The sequence below is a fragment of the Cottoperca gobio genome, chromosome 16 (assembly GCF_900634415.1).
Source record: "Cottoperca gobio chromosome 16, fCotGob3.1, whole genome shotgun sequence".
Classification (NCBI taxonomy): Eukaryota; Metazoa; Chordata; class Actinopteri; order Perciformes; family Bovichtidae; genus Cottoperca; species Cottoperca gobio.
In genome coordinates, this window is record NC_041370.1 from 2,403,996 (window position 1) to 2,430,930 (window position 26,935).

The following is a 26,935-nucleotide window of genomic DNA, read 5'->3' on the forward strand; positions in this document are numbered from 1 at the left end:
GCAGAGTGTTGGAGCTCAGGGGGGAAGAAAGGGGAGGCGACGCTGAGGAAAACACAGGATCCACAGAGGTCATGTTAAAAAGGTTTATTTCAACAACTGTCTGAATCTCGTTTGTTTATTCTCTGTTCGAAGTCCCAAAAAAGTACAAAAAAAAAACAAAAAAACAAGTACATCAAAGGATTAGAAATCACATCAATGAAAACCAAGACACATTGTGTTGCTTCTTTTTAAATCAATCCAAGCTAATTTTTTTTCTCCAATATTTATACATACTCACTGGATTAGTCAGACAAACATCAAAACCTCTCAGTAGCTTTATCTTTACTTTTTTTTTTACAATGACGTTTTACGTACGTTTTAAACTTCTGTATGATTTCTTTCTTTTTACAAAATACACCAATGCAGGCAGGGGAAGGTGGTGTGTGTGTGTGTGTATACATATACGCATGTTGATGTCTTCATATTTTCACTGTATGTGTGTGCTTCTTATGTGTGTGTGTGTGTGTGTGTATGTGTGTGTGTGTGTGTGCGCAGGTAAGAGAGATAAGGGAGAGTAGGGTGACAGCAACAAGGGGGTTGGGCTGCGAAACAGGGGCGTGAGTGGATGTAAGAGGGGGTTGCGAGGCGGCGGCAGGGTGAGGTTGGTGGGAGGGGGTTTACTCTTAGCGGGGTCAGTGGCGGCGGCGGCGGTGGTGGTGGTGTACGTTTTTTGCAGCGGCCCGGGGCCGCTTGGTGGCAGTGTTGCCGTGTTGTAGACGGTTGCAGACTGGGTTGGTTTGGCTGGTACGGTGGCAGGCTGGTTGGTTGATTGGTTGGTTGACCGGTAAGGCGCACTCGGCAGCGGACGGACGAAGAGAGCAGGGAGGGATTTGGGGGCTCCCGTTGCCGGCGCACCTTGTCATTTTCGGTGTCGTGTTGTCAGGTTGCTGGGGTGGTTTGGTTTTTGTTTTGTTTTCACATCATGTTGTTCTGCAGTGAGTTTACCTCCGAGGAGTTCTCCTCGCCCAGGACCTTGTGGTTCTCGTGTTTGGGGGTCAGAGAGTTGTGGATGTTGAGGGAGTCATCCTCCTTGGACGGGGCCTTCACCTGGTCCTCCAGCTTGTTCTGGGAATTAGGATCATCCTACCCAGGAAGGGGTGGGGGCAGAAAGTACAGTTAGAACCACAACAACCGTCATCACTTTCATGTTCAGCTGCAACTTTGAACCTGCCAATTGGTGGACAAATTCTGATCAACCCATCAGAACTGGATTCCCTCAAAGACTTCGTTATTCTTTGTTAAAGGCAAAGAAAACCAGCTTTTTATCCCATTCAATCCATCCACATTGGACGATTCTGCACCTTTACAATTTACACCCAATGCCAACATTCAGTACCAATTCATGAAGTAGTCAGTCCTTTATGTAGTGAGGCAGAAGGTAAAGTGTGTTTCAAGTAGAATACTAAAGTTCACTTCCCGTCAGACATTAACATTTGTCCTTTTAAATATTGTGAGCATAATGTTTCTCTAACATTTGTATTTAAGTCGCCTGACCCAAACATACCTTAACCTTTACCATAACCATGCTCTTTCCTTGACCCCACAGTAGTTGCTATGTGCAGATAGAAGAACTTCAGAAATGTTGGCATCGGGCATAAAAATAGTTGTCTTCAAACGTCATCTAGTGTTTTGCAGAATCGTCAAACATCGATGCAATTTTCTGGGGATTTGGTTGAAGAAAACCAAGATGAACTTAGACTCAATATACTTTTGCTTTTTGTCTTTTATTTCATGCACAACGCATGTTCATGTTCCACCTTCATGCTCTAAAGAACCACACCAGTGTGTTTGTAAGTTTTAGCCCCTTAACTACAAACACTTCACACGTCTGCTGACCTTCTCTCAATGCTTGCTTTGCAGTTTCAGATTTGTGGATCTATTATTCCAGGTAGCTATTGGTTTCCATTCATTTCTGTACAGCGTGAAAATCTAATAGCAAACATTTGTAATATTTACAATTTGAAATTGGTGCGCCCTTAACATACCTCACACCACAGGAAAATCTGGCTTTGCTGAACATTGTGTATCGGGGGAAATCAACGTAAACCAATGGACACCTTGAATGATGGAAACATTCTGAAACAGCAGCATTGTTTGATGATGTAGAGAATATTTGATTTGTTGTACGAGGGCTTAAACCTGGTATGATCCTTTAGAGACTGCCAGAAAGAAGCAAAATATCATCAAATATTCAACAAAATCAAGTTGCACTTATTGTATTGTTACTCCAAACAAAACCAGTTTGAAGTAGCAGCCATCACAGTGGTTTGGAGGCATCATCATGCTCGACTGGCATGTCATGTTTGGTTGAGGAGACAGTGAGGTGAGCTGCATGAGCGACACCACCCCCCTCCTTCCCCCCCTTTCACGCAACCCAAGAAGCACATGCACATCCACATGCAAGACCTTTACTATATGCCCCTGTGTATGGTAATGATCGCTCATGCAGAACGCCCCGTCTCCTCCTGCTTCACCTCCTCGCATTTATTGTCCCAAAAGAAAACAAAGAGACACATAAACTCTCCACTCCGGCTGATTATCTGTGGGTACCACCGTCATACATACCCAAGCAGTCGCTGGGGACAAAAAAAACGTGTTTTAAGAGGTTTCAATTCAATTCATTTGAATTTAATTAAGGTCAGAGGGAACAAATTGATCGCGGAGTCCATTTTAGCTCTGTTTTTCCAGCCTCTTATCCCCATTAATATTGCATGGCATCATCGACCCTGCTGCGCTGAGGCATCCTGGGGCGCCCGTCTGCGCCTGTTTGTCACACACTCACACACACGGGCACATACACATCCTTCAGACAAACACACACGTTGGTGTATGGTGAGATACACACATTCATTCAGGCACACAGGTTGGTAGATTCACACACATCAGTTTCAGGACCCTGAGGCCTGTGCCATTCACTAACATCCCCTAATTGAATGTTTGCGTTTCAATTCAATGGCACTTTTAGAAAGGAAGAGCAGTGAGAGCATTTACCCGCTGGCTGTTGGCCTAGATAGTAACTTCAGGCAGGACGTGTGGATACGTCACTTCCATGGTTACGGGGTAGGGGCCCTCTGTCCTCCCGTCAGCGTGAAACTGGAAAATGTTTTTTATTTGTTGGATTTAATTGTTGTGCATGGGTGGAGAAGGGCGGGCAGCGGGTGGGAGGCACAGAGTCACGAGGACTTTAGAGCGGGTGTCATTTTGGGGGGAGTAGGAACAGAGATAAACAGGGTTCTGATGATGATGATGATGGAGGCACATGGACAGTTCTTTGTCTTTTAGTGGGCTGCTAACGGGGGATTGTACGTTTGCTTCAAAGAAATAGAACAGGATGGACGTCCCCATTCAAATCAATGTAGCAGGACGGTCAGAGCGGAGGCCATTTTTATGTGTAGCAACGATTGCAACCGACTCACTTTTTTATAAATGTTCATTGAAACCGACTTGCGGCGAGTCGCAGACTCAGTGAGGTGAGGTTTTGCAGTGGAGTAGTAACATTACGAAGTAGAGCCAGAGCACATGAGTAAAATTAAACAACTTAATCACTTTCACAGCGTAAGAAAGCACATTGCTAACGCCATATGAGTGTTTGACTCATTATCTGTAACCAGTGTAGCATTAAAGCATAGCGGAATTAGCAAGGTAGCTAACTAGCCTCATAGCCTGTCCGCTAGTTAGCTAGCTAGCTAGCTAGCTATCGCTGGGTGTCTCTCTGCCTCTGTCTCACTCTCCGCCGCTCCGGGGAAGAACACGCTACTTATCTAACTAGCCATCCAGCTACATTACTTCATATCAGATGGAAAAATACCTTCTTAACATGTTACCCACTTTAAGCCTCTATATGTAGATTTGTTATCTCACTAAAGCATCGTTTAAATAATTGTGAGGGCATACGTTATAGAAAGATTTAGGAAGTAACGCACACCAAGGGTCGTAGTGAGCTGCTGATCCCTGGACGTAGACGAAAAATAAAAAAGATTGAAGAAACGTCTTCTGAATGAAAGAGAAATGCAGAGCGTGCAACACATTTTATTTTATCCTTTCCTTTCCACACCAGTGGCGTGCGTCTCTGGCCGGATGTTCTGAGAGTTTGTGTCTGGATCAGGAATTATCTTCAGCTCTCCTGCAGCTGATTAAATATGTTTTGAACTTACATTGTTTGAGAGTCAGTACACCTGTGTGTTTGTTAGCTTTCATCCTTTTTTCTTTTTACGCTTGGCCACACAAACTTCAGATTAAACTATTTGTGTTGGTATGTGTGTGTGTGAGTGTGTGTGTGTGTGTGTGTGTGTGTGTGTGTGTGTGTGTGTGTGTGTGTGTGTGTGTGTGTGTGTGAGTTAATATTAGCCTTCTTGTGCTACTCTCTCCATGCGCGTGTTTACATTCTTGTGTGTGATTGGTATGTGTTTACTGACTGGCTCTTTCCTCTGAGTACCTACCAGAAGACCTTTGTGTTTGTGTTCACGAGTGTCAGGTTGGTGTGCATGTGTGTGTTTGTGTTGCGTGCAGAGGGATAAGGAGACGAAAAGTACAGGTCATAACTTGAACGTCTTTAAATGGACTTGAGGCTGTGTGACGGGCATAAAATGGATCAGCATAGTTTGGCACAGCACGGCTCCTCTTCCCTCAAACTGGGACGTGCAGTTTATACAGACAAAGATGTAATAAAAACTATTCAATAAGAAAACACAGAATGTGTTTGCTCTAGATGTTCCCAGTATGTTCTGTTCTCACTGCATGAAGGATCATATAATGTATTCAAAGTAAAGGGACAATTGTACTTCCTGCTTGCAGCATTTGGACTTCAGGGTTCATTCAGTGTTGATCCGTCGATGGAAATGAAATCATCTTTGAAATTACGGCCCGCTTTGCCCGGTCAATTCATTTTCTGTGTTGAATTTATTTAGTATTGACAAGAAACAATTGCATTTGAGCGTTTGCTGCAGAGGAAACTGTGTCACTGATCTCTGCTGAATTACTGTGGAGGGAAGATTGAGGACAAAAGCGTTCAATCTACCGACAGTGAATGAAACACTGAGTGCTTTATTACTGCAGGGAGACAAGTGTGTTTGTGTTATTGTTTAGAAATAACTGGTGTATATATGTGTGTTGGCTGTATGCAAAATGTCTGTGTGCATGTGTTACATGTCCATCTTTCTGTGTTTGTTTACGGTTCAAGTTCTCTGTAAATGTAGCCTGTGTGTGTGTGTGTGTGTGTGTGTGTGTGTGTGTGTGTGTGTGTGTGTGTGTGTGTGTGTGTGTGCTTCCTGTTTTTATGTCTGTTTGGGATTGAGTTTGGATTTTCAGGCTCTGCACCTTCAATGTGTGTTAAAGGGCGATTTCACACAATTCTAACATTGTTTTTTAATCTCGGTTTACATGCAGCTCTGTGTCCTTTTGAGTGACAGCTTCATTACATTGATACTTTCCTGCAGATTAAATCTATAGCAGTGTTTGTTTGCATCCTTATGAACATTCATGAGCTCATAGTTTACTCTCTTATATATCTACTAAATGTCAAGTAATGAGTTATGTACAGTCAGCTCTAATAGGGATGTGTGTGTATCTGTCATGTCCTGACTTAATATATATTTTTAGTTTGAATTGTTTTGGTGGGAGGAGGTAAGACTCAGATGGATCCACTGAGAGGTGATTGACAGGTCCACAGTAACAATGAGAGAGCTGTTTGGGAAGGTGAGAGAGAGGGGAGGGGGGGGGGGGCAGGACTATCTGACATTTGGGATTTGGTCTTACCTCACAGTCGGACTCCTCTTTGGTCTTACACTCCCAGGTGTATCTGCTCATGGTTTTCTGAGGGGAGGGGGATGGGGCAAAGAGTTATACTCCTCAAAACATCCTCAGAGAAAGACAGGTAGAGAGACAGAGAGGCCGAGGAGAGACTGATCGAAGTGGGCAGAAAGAAAGAAGATGAGTGGGAGACGATACAGGGAGATTAAGTAGCGAGAAAGAGGAGGCAGACAGGAAGAGATAGAAGCAGACAGATACAATAGACAGAGAGAGATCGAGTGTTGGAGACAGAAACCAACAGCAGGAGAAACTAGACTTCCTTTCAGACGTCAGCTGATATTCCCAGCTGGCTCTGGTATCTCTTCTCAAACACACACTCTCTGGTGCTGCCCGGCTGTTACTCATTATTAGCACAGTAAATAAAGGTTTCTGGTGAGGCTCTCCACCATGTCACACACACTGGGCTATTAGTTTGGAAAGGAATTGAGGTTATTTGATTTATTAGTGGGTGTACTTTGGGGGAATTGGTGAGTTGGTATGGTTTTTGGTTTGAGGCCTAAATGAGTTTCGTACGTGGTTGGAAGATGTATTAGAGAATAAACCTGGGCTGAATAGTAGTTGGAAATCCGTTGTTTGTTTTAGGCTTAATGGATGGGCAAGAGAGCCGAGTGTGCCTCATCTGGACTGTGCAGATAACGCCAAGAAAGGTCGTCAATCACAGAGTTTACACCAAGTTGTTTTTTTATGATTTTCCTTTGACCGACGATACCATTCTATCAGATCTAGTATCGATTCCGCTTATGAAAGCAGAATCCCTTCTCTGATCTATTTAGGTTTAAAGTTATACATTGTGGTAAAGAACCACAGATGCTAGAGGTGCAGATTCTGCTCAATGAGGCTTTAAGTATTAGAAAAACGGTGAGATTCAGATTTCTGCAGTTTTCTAGTGGTCGCAGAAAGTGGCGCTTCTTTGCTTTGCTAACAATCTTTGACAGACCCCGTGAAATAAAAAGTAAAAGTTACTTATAGAATTATCATGAATCACTTACTGCTAATATATAACCAGTGCTAAGTACTAATAACAAGAATAGAGCTACGTGAATGTTCTGTATATTGCTTTTATGCTAATAGACAAGAGCAAGAAGATATAAAAGATTTGCTGTCAGATTTATTTGAGCGTTAGCATTTAGCGAATTTGGGGATTTTGTCAACCTGAAACCAGATCCAAACAGAGCCTGGTATCAGAACACAACAACATGTGTTGTTAAAGGTACCCTGTGCAGCATTTGTGTAAACAAACACAGTTAAGTTCACATTCGCTGAGTGTATCGTTGATCCCTTACAAACAAGCTGAGAGTTAGTTCCTCATAAAACATTTACAAAGCTGGTTTTTATCTATAGCTTTGATTTAGCATTGTATGCTAGCTTGTAGTATTCTACTTCACCTTTCTGCTACATGTCTTGGCACATTACTGCCGCCAACTGTCAATCAATGGAATAGCATGAAACTTGCAGCGGAAGTATGTATTGAAATCTTCACTAGGGTACCTTTAAGTGTGCTAAAACAAACCATTTAACGTATTTACAAATACTATTCAGTCCAGTGGATGAGATTTTAGGGCTTGTGCATAGGTTGTGTTGAGTTAGGAAGTTTTAGAGACTTGTTAGGAGGTGATGTTTTTACTCTTCAGGGTATGAAAATGATATTTGGATGTGGTTAAAATGAGTGGACGAGACACTTGCCTCTAAAGAAATGAGATGTCTAAAACTGTTGAGCTAGCATGAAATAAAATGAGAGTTCTATAGAAACGACTAGTTGTTGCTGTAGCTTTTACAAGTGAACAAAACTACTGATGGAGTTGTTAGAGGGTGGTACCACATCTTAAAACGACTCTAAAACAAATCAAAACAAAACAAGCTCTACCTGAGTTGCAGCACGAGAACTACCCATGCTGCTACAACGCTAGCGTTGCCGCTATAGCTACCCATGCTTCAGTTAGTGAGGCTCTCTGCTGCCACCTGCAGGCAGCCGCGGGGCGTTGCATCTCAGATGTTTATCCTGATAACCCCGAACATTTCTCACAAATGTCCCACACCTTTAGCTTACCTGTTAGTGACATCAATCCTCCCCCTGCCTCCCCCCAGAAAACCAGAAAAATCCCCCCCCCCCCCCCCCCCATTTTCAGGATAAACAAGTAAAGCAGACATTTTGTTATAAGTACAGATTTGTAAACAGATAGTGAAGCAGAGCTGCGGCGGCTGACATGGCGACCGCTTGGCACATGTTAGCGACAGAGCAGAAATGCCATGACACACCGATGCAAGAGGTGATCAGAGAGAGAGCAGGTTAGAAAGAGATGAGGTGGGCGGGGGTCGCAGCGATGGATTGTGGGGGTTTTCTCTTAAAGCGGTTAAGTTAAAGCCAGGGCGGTTTGTTAGCTGCTCTGTGAGAATGTTCAGTCTGTCTGCTCTCAGGGGGAATTTAACCTCTAACCTCTTTGTCAGCATGCCATTAATAGAAGGGGTGTAACTACTTAATGCTTTCTGACCTTGAAATAATAAAAATGTAACAGCCTGTCCATCCTGTAACTGAACAATGTTTATGTCTGTGTGTTTTGCCGTCACCTTCAAAATAGGATCAATAATCAATAAACACGATGAAACTATGAGACTGGACAGCATCAGTCAATGCACACACATATATATATATATATATATATATATATATATATATATATATATATATATATATATATATACATATACAATCTAGTGCAATGCAATACAACCACTCTGCCGTTACAAGGTTTATATTGTTCAGGTTATTTTGACTTAGAGATTGAACGATGTAGTTCGTGCTTATTGTTTTGGAATACATTATATTGAAGGTTTATGAAACTGTATAAAAACCACGATCTAAATGCATGATGGTCAAGTCTAACACACGCTTCTTTGTGCGTCCTATAGTTTTCTGGATTTGTATTCGCCACTTGAGAAAACTCCCGCCATCCTCCCTCGCACTTCGACCTCGCCCATCCCTCATCCTCAGCGTTGCACACCTCGGAGTATCTGAGAATACTCATGCCCATGCATTAGGAGGGGAGTCAGGGGGCCCGGGCAGGGTTTGCGGGGGGAGATGCAGAAAAAGGGGTGAGAGAGAGAGGCGAGAACCACGTTACCTGACAGATAATGTTATCATAGTAAGCCAATGCACGGGCATGAGGGACGTTAGGAGGGGTGTCGCACAGTTTCCTTACATTTGGGTGGGAGCCCTCAGCGATGGTGGACAGGGAGAAATTATCATTGTGCTGCTCCGATGAAGGCCGGTACTTACTGCTGTGTGTCGGAGGATTGAGGGGGGGGGGGTCATAGTGGGGAAGAGGAGGAGGGGGATGTGGAGAGGAAGATGAGGGAAATAAATGTGGTGTGAGGAGTGAGGAGTGAGGAGAGGGGAAAAGAAAGAAAGGATGTAGAGAGGAGGAATAAAAGGAGGGTGAAGAGAGTAAAAGAGGGAGATGTGGGGAAACAGTTTGAGGATTTGAAAAGAATCCAAGAGGAGGAACAGGAAGTGATGACATTTACAGGAGGTGATGCACAAGGTGAGAGAAGGAGAAGAGACAGGTGAGCAAAACAAAAGGAGAGACGATGAAGAGGCGGCAAAGGAAAGGGCAAACGGGGCAAGAAGAAGGAGAAATTTAAGAAAAAGATTACATTTTTGAAGAAAAGACAGACAAAAGAAAAAAAAAAGAGGGGGGGGGGGGGGGGGGGGGGGGGAGAAAAAAGCCAGAAAGCAGCATTAGTTAGACAGCAAGTAAAACAAAACACACACATTTTATCTGTGATGCAACAAAATGTTTCATTTCTGACCATCAGATTTATGTTTCCTGGTTTGTACGCGAGTCTCCACAGACGCTAAACTTTTACTCACGACCGTCATGATGTCATGATGTGACCAACAGATGAAGATGGAGCAGATCATGAACGCACTGCAACATTATTTTGTGCTTTTCCTCTGCAAATCTTCTTGTTTTGAACTTGTTGTGACATAAACTCCTTGTTGATCGTGTGTGATAAGTGACGCTGTGTCCTGTCATGTCTGTTTGGTTTTACCTGCCACCTGCCAGAGGACATGAAGCTACATCTTTAAATTGGCTTTAAGATAACTCGGGTACGCTCTTCTCTATTCAACATTGCTCATGGCGTCTTACAAATACATAAAACAAAGCATAATAATCACACAGTACGCAGACGTTTCTTTTATCTCGTCGGGGAAGCGGCAAACTTCAGGAGTTCCCTTTCGACTGAAGTAGACTCTTTGAATTTCTTCCTCTTTCTTCTTTGTCTCCGACTTCTCGGCGGGAGGAGATGTTTGTCTCAGGGACTGGATGCGTCACAGATTCCTGTCCTCAAATCTTCCTTCTCATATATGAAACAGCTGTCATTTGAACCTGAACTCAAATGTCTCGTTGTGTTTCTCCTCCGTCAAATCTATAGTTAAACAGGCCGTGATCTACTTCCTGCCAAAAAGCGGCCGTCTCTCTCTGATCTTAATGCGAGATCACATGTATTTTATGCACGCTGTGACGGGACAATCAAAGACGAGGTAATGACGAGAGACAGAGATCATATTCTCCCATCAGCACAAAGTCAGAAACCAGCTACCAAGAAATAGACCCGCACGTAACCCTCATGAAATGGTTTGGTTTGGACGGAGCGAGGCCAGCTGTTAGAATCTGCCTCAATACAAGTTTAAAGATATATATCTAAAGATATAAAAGATGCATAAAAGGCAATAACACATAATGTAATATAAATAAGAAAGGTAATAATAGAGGAAGAAGTTAGGAGACCAACATGTCATTAACTGACTGATGATACCGATTCTGAAATGTCTCATGAGAAGGATGTCGGCCATCTTTATTTCTCGTCCTCCATCTTTGACCAGGATGTTGAGTCTGATCTCGACTGCAGCAGAGAAATGCTGCGACTGTGATTACCCACAGCAGATGGGGGAGTGTGGGAGTCTCATGTATTCATGAGCTTTGTCAGCAGTGCACACACACACACACACACACACACACACACACACACACACACACACACAGACGCACACACACACACACACACCTCTGAATGTGTCATGCTGAGCTTTTTTCTCTTATTCCTCTCTCTCTGTTTCACTTTCTCTTTCCTTCTCTCCTCTTCTGCAACAGTTTCTCCTTCACTCCCCCCTCCTCTTCCTCCTCCTCCTCTTCCTCCTCCTCCATTTCATTCTTCCCTCCTTTTCACTCCTCTTATCTGTCACCCTCCTCCTCGTCCTCGCTCCTCTTCGATTTCTTTTAGCCGACCACTTGATGAGACTGTTGTTTCTTTCATGCTACACTCTGCCGCTACACACACACACACACACACACACACACACACACACACACACACACACACACACACCCCTCAGGTCGCACAGCTGTATGTAGGTCAACCCCTCCTCCCTCTGCTTCTCCCTCCCTCCCCCACTCCTGTTCAGACTGCCCTACTTTCAGCTGGATTCAGAGTACCAATGACATCATCCTTTTTCTCCATTTAAATTTCTGCTAGCGTCGCGTGAAGGCTGCTACTGCACCACTTCTCCTCTTCACCCTCATCTTCATCATCCATAATCTCCTCCACCATGACTGGCATGATAATCTTCCTTGGGGAGCTAAGAATAGTCCCTGTAGCGTGGGATCTGGTGCTGAGAATTCGGTCATTCGGTTCACATTGGCATCTCCGGCGCTCGATCGCCGGGCTGCTGCTCATCCACGACGGCTCTGTTGCTAGGGAGATCAACGCTAAAACAACCGGCACTGCCAAAGCAAAGCTGAACACCCCCCCCCCCCCCCTCCCACTCCTTTTTATATTCAATTCCTCCTTCAATCTGTTTCTCACACTTGTTCTCTCCTTCTGTTTGTATTCAGTCCTCCCTCTGATCGTCTTTTTATCTTCATGTTTCACACCAAACACCAACGTTCTTCAGGGTTCTTCAGGGTTCTTCAGGGTTCTTCAGGGTTCTTCAAGGTTCTTCAGGGTTCTTCAGGGTTCTCGAGGTTCCTATGAAGCATCATGTACATGACGGCTACAATCAATGCTGTAATAAAAGCATCATTTCTGAGTGAACATTTGTTCATGTTTCATTTTTCTGTTTCAACATTTCACTGCAAAATATCTTATATTATTATATATATATATTTTATATTATTCTTTTCGTCTATTATTTTAGTCCAAAATGTCAGATTGTAAGTATCAGGAATTTGCTTATACTGCCTTTTTATTTATTTATTTAAAATGTATGCCAACACGCATCAGAGTTTGTTTTCAGGTCCAACAGTAAAAGCATTTAAATTGTTTAAAAAGAGTGTGTTTGTCGTCCCCCAACGTGTGTTAAACAAACTCCAGTGCTTCTAGCCAAACATCTTTTTATGACTTTATTTGTACTGAAAACATTGAAACAATAAAAAATAGGCAGCAAATCTGCATTCCAGTCGGGCGCTCGACCTCCAGATAAATACCGCTCAGCTCTAAAGTGTGAGAACGTGTCCGAGAGGAAAGATATATTAATGAAACATGAAGATCTACAGGTGTCGACTCCTCGATGCTGCGAACACTAAATATTAAGAGCAGCCTTTAAAGTGCGAAAATAAAGGATTTAATTAGTTTAAATATTATTTGTAGCTTCATTAACATCGGCTTCTCTTCCTCTTCTCTTCTGTCTTCTGCTTCACTGCCGGCTGCTCACCATCAGGGAGCCGCCCCTCCCTCCTTCTTCATCTCCTGCATTCCTTCATCGTCTTTCTCACTCGTTCACTTTAAATCACCTCCTATTTCCCGTAGATCTCTCCTGCCCCCCTCTTCCTCCTTCAGACTGTCTCTATCTCTCCTCTCATTGCCCATCCCCCCCCCCATCTCCATTCTCCTCTGTCTCACAGACCCTCCTCTTCCTCTATCTGCTTTTCTTTCCCACCTTCATCGCTGGCACAAACTCAAATGTGGGATGATTCAGATTCCCACCTTTACGACCTGATGCTTCCACATGTTTAATAAGATGAACTGCATTGTTAGAAACATGGAAATAAATCTAATTCTAAGGCTTCTCTTATGTGACGGCAATAAACGTCTGGGCTGAGAAGTAACAGGTTCAACCCCGTCTTTAAACCGGACTCTGATCCTCCGTGGCCCCCATCACTCTGGATTCTTGGGCCATTTTTTTGCCTGAAAAGTTCTTGTTGTGGAAAATAATTCCTGTGACGACGGCACACGGGCCTCGTCTGTCTCTGGTCCCGCGAAGGACACGAGCCAGCGCACATATTTTCCCCAAATCTCAATCTTTCCGTGAGATCAGTGAAACTCTGCTGCGAGCCGGTGACACTCATCTCTTAACTTTATTCTAAAACATCACATTTAATTCAGATTAAATCAGAAAGAAGTCAAGATTCACACAAATCTTTCCAAATACCAAAAACGTGTTTGTTATCTGCGTCTTCTTCTTCCACCATCGACTTCAAAGAGGAGGCGCTGATGAGTCATTTGCGTACGACAACCATTTAGAATTGAGATTAGTATCTGATCAACACAAATATGACTTTTTAGACTTTCAGACCGTCCCCCCTCTGTCACACTTATTGGCACTGACATATTGACTGAGTGTTCAAAGCTGTTGCTTGGTCTGCTTCGCCTTTAGATTTGATTTCTGCAGAACTTTCCTCCTGTGCTCTCGCTCTCTATCGACCGCTCTGTCTCTGTCATTCTTTCAAACTTCGCACTTAGCACGAGCCGGGGCAGCGGTTTGGCCCCGAGGCAGCTGCAGAAACAAACTCCTTCAATCTTTAACATCGATGGGAGTAATGTAGCGCAGCCGAGACTGTGACCGCTGGGTGATGAATCTGCTGCGCCAGAATGCCTTTGAGCAAGGCACTGAAGACTTTACTTTTGTTTGATTGATCTTTTAAACTTAGACAAATGAATCCACCGACTCAAAGAGCGTGCAGCCTGCGGGACACTGAAAGGAGATGTTGACAGATGGAGATGTATATTTCTGTGTTAGAAAGGTCTTACATCTTTCTTCTTCTCAAAGGTTTTGTTAGCATAGCTGAATATAAATGGAGGGAGTAAGAGTCTCAGTGATATCGCTCAAAAGAAGTGAACTGGAGTGAATGATGCTTCCAATGACCCGCTCAAACTCCTCATATCTCTTAGCGCAGACACCTGATGGAGCCTCACCTGCGCTTGCGCAGCTTCTTGTTCTCCGTCTTGAGCACGTGGAGCTTCTTGGCGAAGCAGACGACGATCATGAAGAGCAAGAGGACCACCAGAGCCGAGGCGCCCACGGCCAAACACATCACCTGGAACTCGGTCACCACCGACTCGCAGCGAGCACCTTTGTGCCAGATGTAATCCTGGACGTTACATCTACAAGAGAGAAGAGGGAGGAAACAAAAGGGTGGATGGCAGAGGGAGGACGAGAGGTGTGAAAGGGAAGATAGAGAGAAACAAAGAGGAAGAGGTTAGTCTTAGTCCATGAGATGCTCGGCTTGTAACATCTACATTCTTAGCTTGGCAACATTCATATATTTAAGCATCATTTAACACTCCATATTTAATCTGTTAGTGAACACATCTCCTTTCTGTTCCTGATTATATTTAATTGCTTTTGGTGTGCAGTCTGAGAGAGCGGTAAAAGCATAATGTTCCACATGTTACATAAGTCTTCAGTGTTATTGTGAAGTAATGGACCGCAGGCGCGTTAGCGGGATGGAAGAGTCGCCAGTGGCTTTTGAACGATGCTTTATTCAGAACGGATAATATCACTCTGTGTGTCTGAGAATAGAAAGTGAACATGAAAAGAAACATGGCCGAGGGCTCCAAACACTCTCGCTGTCACACACAAACACAAAGCTGAGAGAAAATCATAAAACACATTCGCCTGTATAAGATCTTACACGATACATATGGGCATCCATGTACATTATAGGCACATATGTGGACGCACGCTCAAAACCACACACTGACCCCCTCCGTAGCTGTTCGGCAGAGTCCGCCCGGAGACATTAAGGCAGATGGCTTCCTGCAGACTGTTTGTTTGTCGCTTAACAAGACTTTAAATGTGTGGCTGTGTGTTATTCTGTGTGTGTGTGTGGCCAGCTCTACGGCGGACTAGATCTACATCTTTTTTATTATATAATATTTTTGTTTATTCTCTAATAATGAGTTTCTCTACAACGTGTCAATATTACTTTCACCATTTACCATATTTGGGCGTGTTGTTACTAAAGGAAGTCTTAATATATTTTTCTTCAGGGCTGTCAAAGTGCCCGACACAAACACAAAGTTAAAACACAAAACTGCCAGAGGGAGCTTTTCAAGCATGAAGGAAACGGCGCTCCGTTTCTCACCCAAGTATTTTCATATAAATATTAATCAGACATTTAGTTTCAGTGGGTTTTGAGCATCCGGGGGTCATGAAACCAAAATGACCACAGCAGCTCTGAACAGAAGAGCTTTAATTAACCAATGACAAAGCAATTAACTGTTCCCCGCCCCGCTCTTTGTCACACGTGGACATCAGACACACACACACACACACAGATGAGGGGATATAAAGTGGAAGGAGGTGTCGGGGGCGTATGGCCGCTGCGGCTACGTTCTCTACATGCTAAACAGGCTCTTTTCACCGACCCACTTCCTGTATCCGTCCTGAATCCTTGGAGCTTTTATTTTACCAGCTGAAGGGAAAACGCTGGCAACGAGCCAGGAGACATTTTGAGTGTGGGCATATGTGAGGAAAAGAGAGAGACAGAGGGGGAGAGAGGGAGAGAGAGGGGGAGAGAGTGGAGAGAGAGGGGGAGGGATGATGCCTGATATCACATTTTCAGGGAGACTTCAATGCACTCAACCCCAGAGCAATTCTGCTCTCACACAAAGAAAAGATTTATGTAAGCCAGAGTTAGATGTAGGGAGGGGAGGGATGGAGAGAGAGGGAGAGGGAGAGAGAGACAGAGAGAGAGAGAGAGAGAGAGAGAGAGAGAGAGAGAGAGAGAGAGAGAGAGAGAGAGAGACAGAGACAGAGAGAGAGACAATAGAGAGAGAGAGAGAGAGAGAGGAGAGAGATGAGACAGAGACATAGATATGGAGAACAGAGAGAGAGAGAGATTATCGAGAGAGAGAGAGAGAGATAGAACATAGTACAAGAGATACATATAGAGGAGATAGATACATATAGAGATAGAGGATAGACAAAAGAGAGATATATAGAGATATAGATATAGATATACAGAGATGCGATATATAGACACCCTAACCAGACGATATAGAGATAGACATGGATAGAGAGAGACTAGAGATCTCTATATCTCCCATAGATCTAGAGAGCCAGAGATACCTATATCACCTAGCCACCAACCTCTCTCTCTTTCGATACTCTCCTTCTCTCTCTCTTCCCCGACCTCTCTCGACTCTCTAGAGACTCTCTCTATTAGAGCTCGACTACAGATAGAGACACTAGAGAGAGAGAAAGAGCTAGAGATGACAACAAACATATAAGATCAGAGAACCTAGAGACTAGAGATTTATACCCAAGAAGAAAAATAGAGATATCCAAGAGAGAAGACGAATGACAGAGAATATAGTATCAGATAGAGAGACAGAGAATATATAGACATAGATACATATAGCAAATACATACATATAAATAGAACATACCATAACTATCTCCCTGCCTTTAATCCCCGTTAGGCGAGCGAGCGAGGATGTGCTGGTCGTCATGGCAACCCAGCTGAGCGGCAAAATGGAGCAGATGCGGCGCTGACATGTCATTCCATCACACGCATGCATCCTCGCTCAGCCGTCCACAGGGACACAGTTGTGCTTTAGCGGCTAGTTCCCATTTCTTTTCTGTCTTCCTCTCTACTTCCCCTCCCTGCCCCCCCCCTTTCTCCCTCCCTCCCCACTTCCTCTCTTCCTCCCCCGTCTTCCTCTCTTCCTCCACCGTCTTCCTCTCGCTGCTTGTCTTCTCGGAAATCTCTTTTTCTTGTTCACTGGCTCTTTACCTCCCTCTCCTCGACTCCCTCCTCCTCCTCCTCCTCCTCCTCCTCCTCCTCCTCCTCCCTCCTGCACTTTGCCGAGCGCCTCCAGCTGAATCATGTCTCTGCTTTCAGTTCGTGCAACTGATTTTTTGTCAGATCTCTTTCTCTGACATTAGGAGGAGAGCAGCAGTCCAAGGTGAACGCTGTGGTTTGGTTATAGTTGTAAAGGAATGAGCTTCAGGGAAGTGTCTGTTCCTCCGAGCCGTAGAGCTCCATCACCGTCCAAACAACATTCAAATCACCAACGCAGAAAACACAGGAGCAACTCCACAACATGTGAGCGTTCATGTGTTTATATCAGAGCTCATCGTGTCACACGAGTCACAGCATCCGGGGAGTTTGTTCTTGCAACATTCTCTGCAGAGAGCCACGCTGTCAGAGCCAGAGGGGACAACATGTGTCTGCAGACAAAAGCACCATTTACTGCTGTTTGAGTTTAACATTGGATTCTCTCCTCACGTCCAGGGCAGCTGCACACAAACCTTTCCTCATCAGGGGAAGAGAAACAATCTTTTCAACATTAAAAGCAGCGATGTGTCGACCAGCCTCCCTCGTCCCCCCCCTCCTTCTCTATTAAACCTCCCTCGCGTCTCTCAGGTCCTCTCATTGTGTCCCACGGCAGAGATTTTCTTCTGCTCCGACCCATCATTACCTCCCTCACCGCAGATTTAAAGTGTCGTCGCAGCCCGGCAGGAATACAGCAGAATTAGCATCAAGCCAACACATCTCAATGTTTACCTGATTAGCCCGGCCTGCTGGGGCAGTAAAGGGAGTGTCAGACGGAGTGAGAGTCTTTAATTGAACTAACAGAGGGGGACAGTGATGCAGCTGGGGTTATGGCCCTCTAATAACACCCCCTGCTGCTTTTGATGAGCAGTAATGGAGGGTGAGAGACGGCGGGGGCTGTGAGGAGAGTCTGCAAGGACAATTCAAGACACACGGGTCGGTGTGTTTATGGGTAAAAGCCAACAGAGAACAGGAAGTGATGGGAAACTTAAAACTCTGATATCAGGTGCAGGTTGAAGCGAGACGACGTCAGCGCAGCTTTACTTATTCTGCTTCAGTACAGTACACTTCCTGTTCAGCACCATTAATCGATTAATGGTTTAAGTTACAGTTGCAGATTCATGGATAATAAGAACAGTTGTTAGTTTCGGCCCTCGTGGAGCATTTAGCAGCTTCAGAGACCAAAGTCAGAGCTACAAGAAGACTTTAACTGCTGGATGTGTAAATAAGCAGGTGCTTGCTAACAAGTTCACCACGTTAACTTAAAGTGTGAGACGTCAACGTTGTATTCTCCGGTGAATGACGGAGACTGCCAGCTGCAGAGATGACCGGCACAAACATGTCAAAGAATAGCAAATGTTCTTTTGCAGAATGGACGTAGAACGAGCAGAGCGGAGAAATGCTTCAAAGTAAAGGTCTTTGAGAGGTTAGAGGGAGGATCTGTCCTGACAGGAGAGGGCACGGCACGCTGCCTTCTGAATATCTTAGCATAAATCCTAGATTTGCATTAAAACAACACTATTTTTAAACATTTCTTCCTGGAAGCAGTTCATATTCTCTCATGCAAGAACTGATGAAGGTGGACGAAGGAAAGAAACACTGAGTGAAACCTGCAGCACCCAGAAAGGATCTGGAGATAAAAGACAGCAGAGGACAAGAGAACTTCTCTCTATCGCCAGTTTAGACAAGAGAACATCTGCTACTGATACTGAAGACCGCAGACCTTCTCATCACGCTGAAGGCTCGGAGAGGAAGGACAAGCACCGGGCAGGCTGACGGCACAAATACTAACGGCATGGGGTTTTAAAATGCTGACAGAGGAGGAGGAGTAGGAGGGGGGGGGAGGAGGGGGAAGAGGAGGAAGATGAGGAGGAGGAGAAAGATGAGGAGGGCAAGAAGGAGGAGTAGGAAGAGGAAGAAGAGGAAGAGGAAGAGGAAAGGGAGGAGGAGGAGAAGGAGGAAGAAGAGGAGGAGGAGCACCTGTGTACTTTATTTGATGTTTTTGTTCTACATATTGAATTTGTATTTATTTCCGTGTTTTGTGTTTTCTACTTGTTTCTTCTTCTGCTGCTCTTAATGTGGCGCGTGGCGATGGGACAGGAGGCTGCAGCTCTGTACGTAATGAAATACATATTGATCATAATCCAGCGTCTGAAACATGTGACATTATTTTAGGTCAGATGCTTCTCGTCTTCATCCGTCAGTCTTCTAGATTTCCCCGAGGCTTCCAGTCCTCTGCATCTAAATCCTTCAATTTGAAAACGGATTTGAAAACATGACGACGTAATCGCTGTTCTCCAGTTGGCGTTAGAAGAATCCAGTTTCTACAGAACAAAAGCCTCCATTGCACCATCCAAAACAAACATTTCTTAAATATTAAACCTAATTTAGTAGATTTTCTGCTGGTCACATTTATATTTCACTTTCTGCAGAGCTGTCTGTCTGTGCTGTCGACAGACTGTCACATATCACAAGAGGCTGGTTAACAAATCCACTCTGCAGCTCTGGGAACAACTGAAAGCTATTAGCATAACGCTCAGGTGTCCCTCACAGGTGTCCCTCACAGTACCATCAACTGTCAACCAATTACCCCGGTGCAGATGTGGCCCTTCCTTCAGCCAGGAAGACTGACAGCATACAAACTGGAGGACTGACACATGGCTTCATCTGGAGGACAGATAAAGTACATGTTGGCGGTTAACGCCCTTAAAGAAGCTCCTTTTATAACCTTATATTCAGGAACTCCTCATTGGCTGACAGGCGTCTGTTAACATCAGTGAGTTTAAGAGGTTCAGGTTATTGAACTTGAGATTGGATGTTTCCTCCTTCTTCGGTCTTCACGCTAAGCTAAGCTAAGCTAAGCTAAGCTAAGCTAAGCTAACTGGTATCTTCTCATCTAACTCTCTGCAAGAAAGCCAGCGAGCTTATTTCCCAAAATGTAGAAGTATTCCTTGGATGACAATAAATACATCTTCTTTATTACCTTACTGGACGTGATGTTTGTGTTGCACTTCTTCCCATAACAATCTGAGATAAATAAATACATCCAGATCGCAAGTTAAGTATAATGTAATTGCAAATTGCGATGTAATAAAGGCAGCTAGTTGTGTGGCTTCAGTTCAGGAAACACCAGAAGTCCCTTTGTGCACATGGATACACGTGGTCGCCTCTACGGCTCTTTGAGAAGACGAGCAGGAAACATTTAGAGGAACTTGAGTGAGACAGAGAGAGCTGTCAGCACTGCCCACATGAGGATCAATAGAAACCTGACGAGTGTGTGTGTGTGTAAACTACATGTGTGTGTGTGTGTGTGTGTGTGCCGTGAATCTAGTGTTCAAAACTAAGTTACCCTAGAGCAAGATGACCACTGCCAAAAACTATTGTGTGCATGTGTGTATGTGCATGTCAACAATTGAATATTTCAGGGCGGACTACCTTTGGCAAAAACAAGCTGTGTGTGAGTGTGCGTGTGCATTTGTGTGTGTGTGTGTGTGTGTGTGTGTGTGTGTGTGTGTGTGTCTTTTGTCCCGACTTTCTCCACAGTCGTAAATCTCCAGTGTGTTTGTCCTCTGTCCGGATTCCACGACCTCGCGCTCTTTGACTTGCAAGTGATGCCTAATACACCCATAATCCTGCGAGTGAATGAGTGAGTGTGTGTGTGTGTGTGTGTGGGAATGTGTGTGTGGGAATGTGTGTGTGTATATCAGTGTGTTTCCACGATGTGGTCATGAAATCTAAAATGGATACAAACTGCTGTTGTTGCTCAAAGCTTCCCTTAATTACATCAAGCTGCAGGACACACACACACACACACACACACACACACACACACACACACACACACACACCCACACACACACACACACACAGTAAATTTGACCTGGCTCTGCCGAGTGCTTTCCATACTGGCAGTAAGAAGGTTCTGACTCACTCAGTTTCTCCTCCACCTCTCGCTCTTTTCTTTCTCTCTTGTATTTCCTGTTGATTTACCTTCTTGCTCTCTTTTCCTGACAAAAACATTCACACTGTAAACACCCCCGTCTTTTGTCCTCTCTTTCGCGCACCCTGGTCCCCCCCCTCCCTCTGATTTCTCATCTGTTTCTCCCAATATGGTCGTCCTCAGTGCTGCTGCAGCTCCAGAGGAGGAAGCGATTTACGACGCTAACGCTGTCAGATCTCATTAATCAGAAGGACCGGGCGGCCGGTCCCGGAGATGCCGGAGATAGTTTCAGAAAAGAGAGTTGAAAGTCTTGTTGCTTTGTTATTTCTTATGTAACTCGTTATTTTGTATTGAATCTGCGAGTGCATAGTGATGGAGGTCAAGTTTATTCAGATATTCTCAATATGTAAACGTGTGTGTTTGTTTCCTCATGGCATCATTTCAAAGTAGTCCTTGTCACAGTAATTACTTTGTGCTGGAATTTATCACTAAAGTCATTTAGTTTAGTAGTAACTAACTTTTTCAGTAAGTCGTACAGGTGTGTTTGTTTTCTTCCTCCTCCTCTACTCTAACATGGAGGTTTACCTTGGAGCTTCCACCCTGCAGGCTCCCTACATATCTCCGCCTGCAGGAAAGAGATACGACAGGCTGGTCTGAGGTCAGTTACCCGCACTTCCAAAGGTCATGTGTTTAACTGCAGAGGGCTAAAGGTCCAAACATTCATCCCGTTGTAATTGAATTGGCTTGATGTATGACGCAGCTCCAGTTCAGCTGCACGCACCAACACGCAGCACACACACATAGGAACTCACAGTTTCATGCACACACAGACTCGTGTGTAATCAGACACACACACACACACACACACACACACACACACACACATCCAGAGGAACATATTGGTCCTCATCTGTGCCAGCGCTCCATTGACCCATATTGCACTTTTGCCCAGCAGTCAAACGCCTCTCAGTCTCTCCCTCTCTCGCCTGACTCACTCTCGGGAGGTTCATCACGGTTACTATCTGCTGACTGAGGCTCACAATCTGCCCTAAATATCTGGATCATGTTGTCCGCTTAGCAGGACATCGCTGTGAAAGCTTTGCTCCATTTCCCTCTCAGTATATATCACTGGTAATCTGTGAGTTTGATACGGAAAGGTGTGATTGTATTCCTGCTTCTGCCTCACTGGTAGCTCTAACTAGTGTAATCTGCTGATAGATATATTATATATATACATGCACATATTCATGTTCCTACATAGAACGATAGGTGGTAAAAGGTTGAAGATAAAAATGACACTAAACCGTTTTCTTCTTGTCAAACATGGACGTTTGTTACTTCCATTACAGCTGGTTGAGCAGCTTCTTCCTGTTTATGCGCTGTAAATAAATATCAAAATGACACATTACCTTTTGCCAATGATCGTATTTGTTTTAGCGATGCAACTATTAGTCGACCGACAGAAAAATAATCACCAACTAATTAGAAAATTGATCGTTAAAGTCAGTTTCCACGCAGAAGTGGCATCAGTCTCTCATTCTGCTGTTCTCTGGTGTAAATCATATTAAAGTGAATATCTTTGGGGTTTTGGACGAAACAAGACATTTAAAGACATCACCTTGGACTTTGAGAATCTGGGATGGATTTGTCAATATCTTCCTACATTTTAAAGACCAAACGCTCGATCTGGAATAGAATCTGCAGATGAATCAATAATAATAATAATAAATAATCGTAATGTATCCGTGGTAATTACTCTTGTGTCTCACATTGTGGTAAATGATCTGTTGTTTTTAAACTGCCACATGCAACACTTCTGCCTCTTTCCACTGCATGTGAAAGTAAAAACTATTTTAATGTTGTCTCTTCAAATGGTGGATATCAAATTATAATCTTAAAATATTGTCTAATTTTCACTGAAATCATGATGCGACTGCCGACTTTTGAGACGGAGGGGGTGAGCGGTCGGCTAGGATCGGGGTCATGCTCACAGCGTGGGGATTAGAGTGAGCAGGCGGTGGAGACGTAACGCTTTTCAGCTGAGAGAGATCTGCTTTTGTTTTTCAGAATAAATCAGTCTGGATTTCTAGATGCTTTTAGAGATATTCAGCGTTTTAGATTCTTTGTTTCAGTTTAGACTGAGACTGTGTGTGTGTGTGTGTGTGTGTGTGTGTGTGTGTGTGTGTGTGTGTGTGTGTGTGTGTGTGTGTGTGTGTGTGTGTGTCTGCTTGCAGAGTGATTCACGCTCATATTTTCACCATCATCTCCAGTCAGGAGAACGATTGCCACTGTGCATACATTTGCATATTAATCTGTGCAGCTGTTCACTAACGAGACGTCTCCTCACTGATTGGTTGCTTCATGCATTTCATGATTATGGGGAAATATATGTAAAATCTTTACCATTTAAAAAATGTGAAACCTATGTTCATGTGATTGAAACACAACAAGAAAACCCCCCTCAGATAGATATCATCAGTCAGTGACGGACTTCTTCCTGTATGGATGTTGACCGTCGGTACAAAATGGCGGCAGAAGAAAGAAATCTTTCTTTTGCTTTTTGTTTAGTTTTTTTGTTCTCAGATGCTAACACATAAACCTGACGTTTAGAGCGGATGTTTTCAGCATTTACCACCATCTCCACCTAACTGTACACCAGGCACATTTAGCCAATTGTCCATTAACACCATAATGTGTATAATGGCTGCACAATCAATGCATCTCGGAGGAACCATCGCTATCTGTTAGCTCAGTTCAGCTCAAGTTCACTTTCATGTTGCCGTTACAGGTGCCCAAATGAAACGGACCGTCACCTTGGATCGGGAAGGGGAAAATGTTTCAAGGGTAGAGAAATGTAAATGTTTCCAGTTGAATTAAAAGCAACAGGGAGTGATTGTGCGTGACGGCAGCTTCTAAATGCAGCTTTGCTATCGATCCCTTCATATCCCATTTAATATGTACTATAGAGATCATCAGTTCTGCAATAATACAGTATTAGAAATCAGAGAAGCTGTCGGCCGGAGCACAGCTCATCCTTCCCCCATCTGCAGCAGCTCTAATCCTCAACCTGCTGTGATGTGTTGTTTTTTTATTTATTTTTAACTCAAGTGTAGCTGTTCTCGTCACAGATCAGGACGCTTTGATCTGCAGATGCGTTGTGATTTTGGACTTTGGTGATGAATTGCCAGCTGGAACTACTCTGTGGCTTTCACCATATTTTCATAAATGTTTCTCTTAATCCATTTGACTTTTGACCTCCACCTAGATTCTGCACCACGGCAGCCCGACGGGATCGAGTGTTGAGGGAAGTCATTCCTGCAGTTTGTGGCCGATGCCTGGAAGGCAGATCATACAGAGTCGATAAGCAGGGGACTGTTTGATTGTGTCTCTGTTTACAAAAAAACATTCATCTCAGTTTCATGTGTTCACGTATTTGACCGTGTGTGTGTGTGTGTGTGTGTGTGTGTGTGTGTGTGTGTGTGTGTGTTTGTGTGTGTGTGTGTGTCTGTGTACAGATTTCATGACAAAGGAAAACTGAATCTCAGCAGAGCCTGGCAGAAGAACATGTCCTCATAAAACTCTCTTGTTTAAAAGAGCAATAACGCACTGTTTATATTCTGCACTGAGCTTTTCCACATGTTCATGACCAGGAGAACTAGAATAACTATAAATCTAGAGTTTCATGGTGCCTCGTACATCAGATGACTCATTTCATTTTACATATTGGTGTCTGGTGGCTGTGAAACCTGTTGTGGATGCTGCAGAATGTATTTATCAGTGATTATACATGCTGATCATCTTATCATAAGACACTTAAAGTTATAGGACGAGAAACATGGAGAGCGTTGTTATCGTTATTGTTATTTGCTAATAATTTGTTGGATTCATGTTACTGTAATGTGCATTTTCAGACATGTTCAAAATATTATCAAAGAATAATTTGGCGGACCCCCTGCAGCAATGGACTCCCTGTTGAAGACCCATGAGTTAGACGTTGAAGAATCATTGTGTCTCCAATGCTGTTCGGCTGTTGCTAATGTTTGCTCAGCTTGCTTAAGATTTAAGATCCAGACGACGGATAACTAAAATCCTTCATCCCGCTAAAATATATAGTTAAAACGACCAAGATCTTAAAAGTGTATCATAAAATTATAGTTGACCTGTGAATCACAAGCTAAAGCATATCCAGCTTTATCGTCGTATTTTACTTTAAATGGGATCATAATTTATAAAACGATGCTGTATTGAAGAAGACTTGAAACTAGAGATGGAGACATAAACTCAATAAATGTTCACTGAGGTAATACATTAAGTGAGATTTGGTCATTTTCTCATAGACTTCTATACAACCAGTGGAGTCGCCCCCTGCTGGTCATTAGAGAGAATGCAAGTTTAGGCACTTCCGCATTGGCTTCACTTTTCAGACCCAGAGGCTCATATATATTTGATTTCACATTTTGGTAAATCTGCCCAATGAAAAGTCATGCAGAATAAGCTACTAGCAATTTACTTTAACACTGTAACCACTACTGTACGGATAGCATTTATCTAATGTATCTTTGATACAGAAGAACATTTCTAAATTGGATTATTATGAGGCAAGTTCTGAAGGTATAAGGAAAACAGTTTTTATATGATTTAGATATATTATTGCAACTATTGATGAGTGATACTGGCTTGTTTTGTGAATGTAGTGTGCAGTATACTCTATGTGTTTGTGTCATACCTGCAGAACACTCCCATGCCCTCCAGCAGGTAACACTGTCCCCCATTGAAGCAGTAGTTGGGCAGCATGTCGCAGGGCGAGCGGCAACTTCCGTTCGCCACCTGGTAGCCCACACGGCATCCACCCATCCCGTCTGAACCATCCACCGGTGAAGATGCTGGAGGAGCTGCCACAGGAACGTTTGGTACCGGACCTCCCGCACCAGGAAGAGCCGCCCCAGGGATAAAGGAGCCAGACCCCGGGACCCGGGGCTTGGTGCGAGCCGGAGAGCCAGCGGCGAGTCGGAGATCATCGTCGCTCTCGTAGGCGTCGGTCGTGGTGCTGTACGTGTACTCATCGGCAGTGGGGGACACGCCATCCTCGTAGGGTGTGAGGTAGTCATAGTTGTCCGGCATCGCCCAGGAGGTCGGGTCGCCTCCTTGCAGCTCATGGGCCAGTGATGAAGGAGAGGCCGGGGCCAGGTCGAGGCCGCGCCCACGAGAGGAGGGGTCGAAGAAGTCCACATGGAGGACGTCGGGGTTAGAGGGGTTGCTGGGGGCCGAGGGCTGGGCGGTGGTGGTGGTGAAGGGGCGATCTAGGTCAAACACGGCTGTGTCCTTGGCGTGGATCCAAGGCGGGTCGGTGCTTGGCAGACGCTCCCCTTCCTCTTCATCCTCCTTGCTCTCCATGACGTCCTGTCCGTGTGGGTTGCTGGGCAGCAGGTGCTCCGTCTCAGCCGAATCAGGGCTGAGCTGGGGCGGGGCTGCCACGCCCACTTCTTCCAATGCGGGAACCATCGTTTCATCGAACAAGCCGCTGCTCTGCTCATCCTCCTCACTGGCGCGGGGGATCCGGCCCGCCTTCGGAGTCACAGTGTCCAGACTGGCTGAGCTGCTCATCCTGGTTACCGCGACGACGGCCTCATTGACCTTGACAGGCCCCTCCTCCTCGCTGAGCAGGGAGGTAACATTGGCCGCGCTGTCCGGCTCAGTGGCATTGGTCCCCACAACGTTTCCTACAAACACACACAACAAAAGTCTCTTAGTACAAATTCACCAACTGACAAAGTGATTTTGTTTTAAAGCTTGGCTTTGTAATCTATCCTAAACCTTAATATCTAAATCTATCCCATTCTTTAAACAGGTGTTATGATCGTAAACCTTTTATTCCTGTGTACACATGCGTGAAAGCCCCCACTATGACCCAAAACACAAAGATCTCTTTCCTCCCAGCAGCAGAAAGCAGGAGAGACACAGAACCTCAGCTGATTTAATGAGGTGAAAACAGTTTCACTTGGAGAAACAGGCATCAGTTTGTATCGATCAACTCCGGAAAAACTTCGAGCTCTCAAATGAGCTCCAGTTTCTGGAATATAAGGCTCAT

The 26,935-nt window shown here is 44.3% G+C and overlaps 1 protein-coding gene across 7 annotated transcripts in view; it reads right to left on the reverse strand.

The window, feature by feature from the left end:
• Positions 1 to 69: 69 nt before the first annotated feature.
• Positions 70 to 26,935, reverse strand: part of cspg5a (chondroitin sulfate proteoglycan 5a) — a 42,759-nt gene continuing 15,893 nt past the window's right edge. Inside the window, exons 2-7 of one of the 7 annotated variants that reach the window (XM_029451032.1) lie at positions 25,574 to 26,567; positions 14,041 to 14,229; positions 9,045 to 9,123; positions 5,794 to 5,850; positions 3,031 to 3,132; positions 985 to 1,122 (exon numbers count right to left, since the gene is read on the reverse strand). In XM_029451032.1, coding sequence (XP_029306892.1) covers positions 3,046 to 3,132; positions 5,794 to 5,850; positions 9,045 to 9,123; positions 14,041 to 14,229; positions 25,574 to 26,567 — 1,406 coding nt within the window. In that variant the 3' untranslated portion in view covers positions 985 to 1,122; positions 3,031 to 3,045. Of the gene's footprint in view, positions 1,123 to 3,030; positions 3,133 to 5,793; positions 5,851 to 8,966; positions 9,124 to 14,040; positions 14,230 to 25,573; positions 26,568 to 26,935 lie in introns of all 7 variants that reach the window. The other 6 variants (XM_029451029.1, XM_029451028.1, XM_029451027.1 and 3 more) reach the window with 6 other exon arrangements.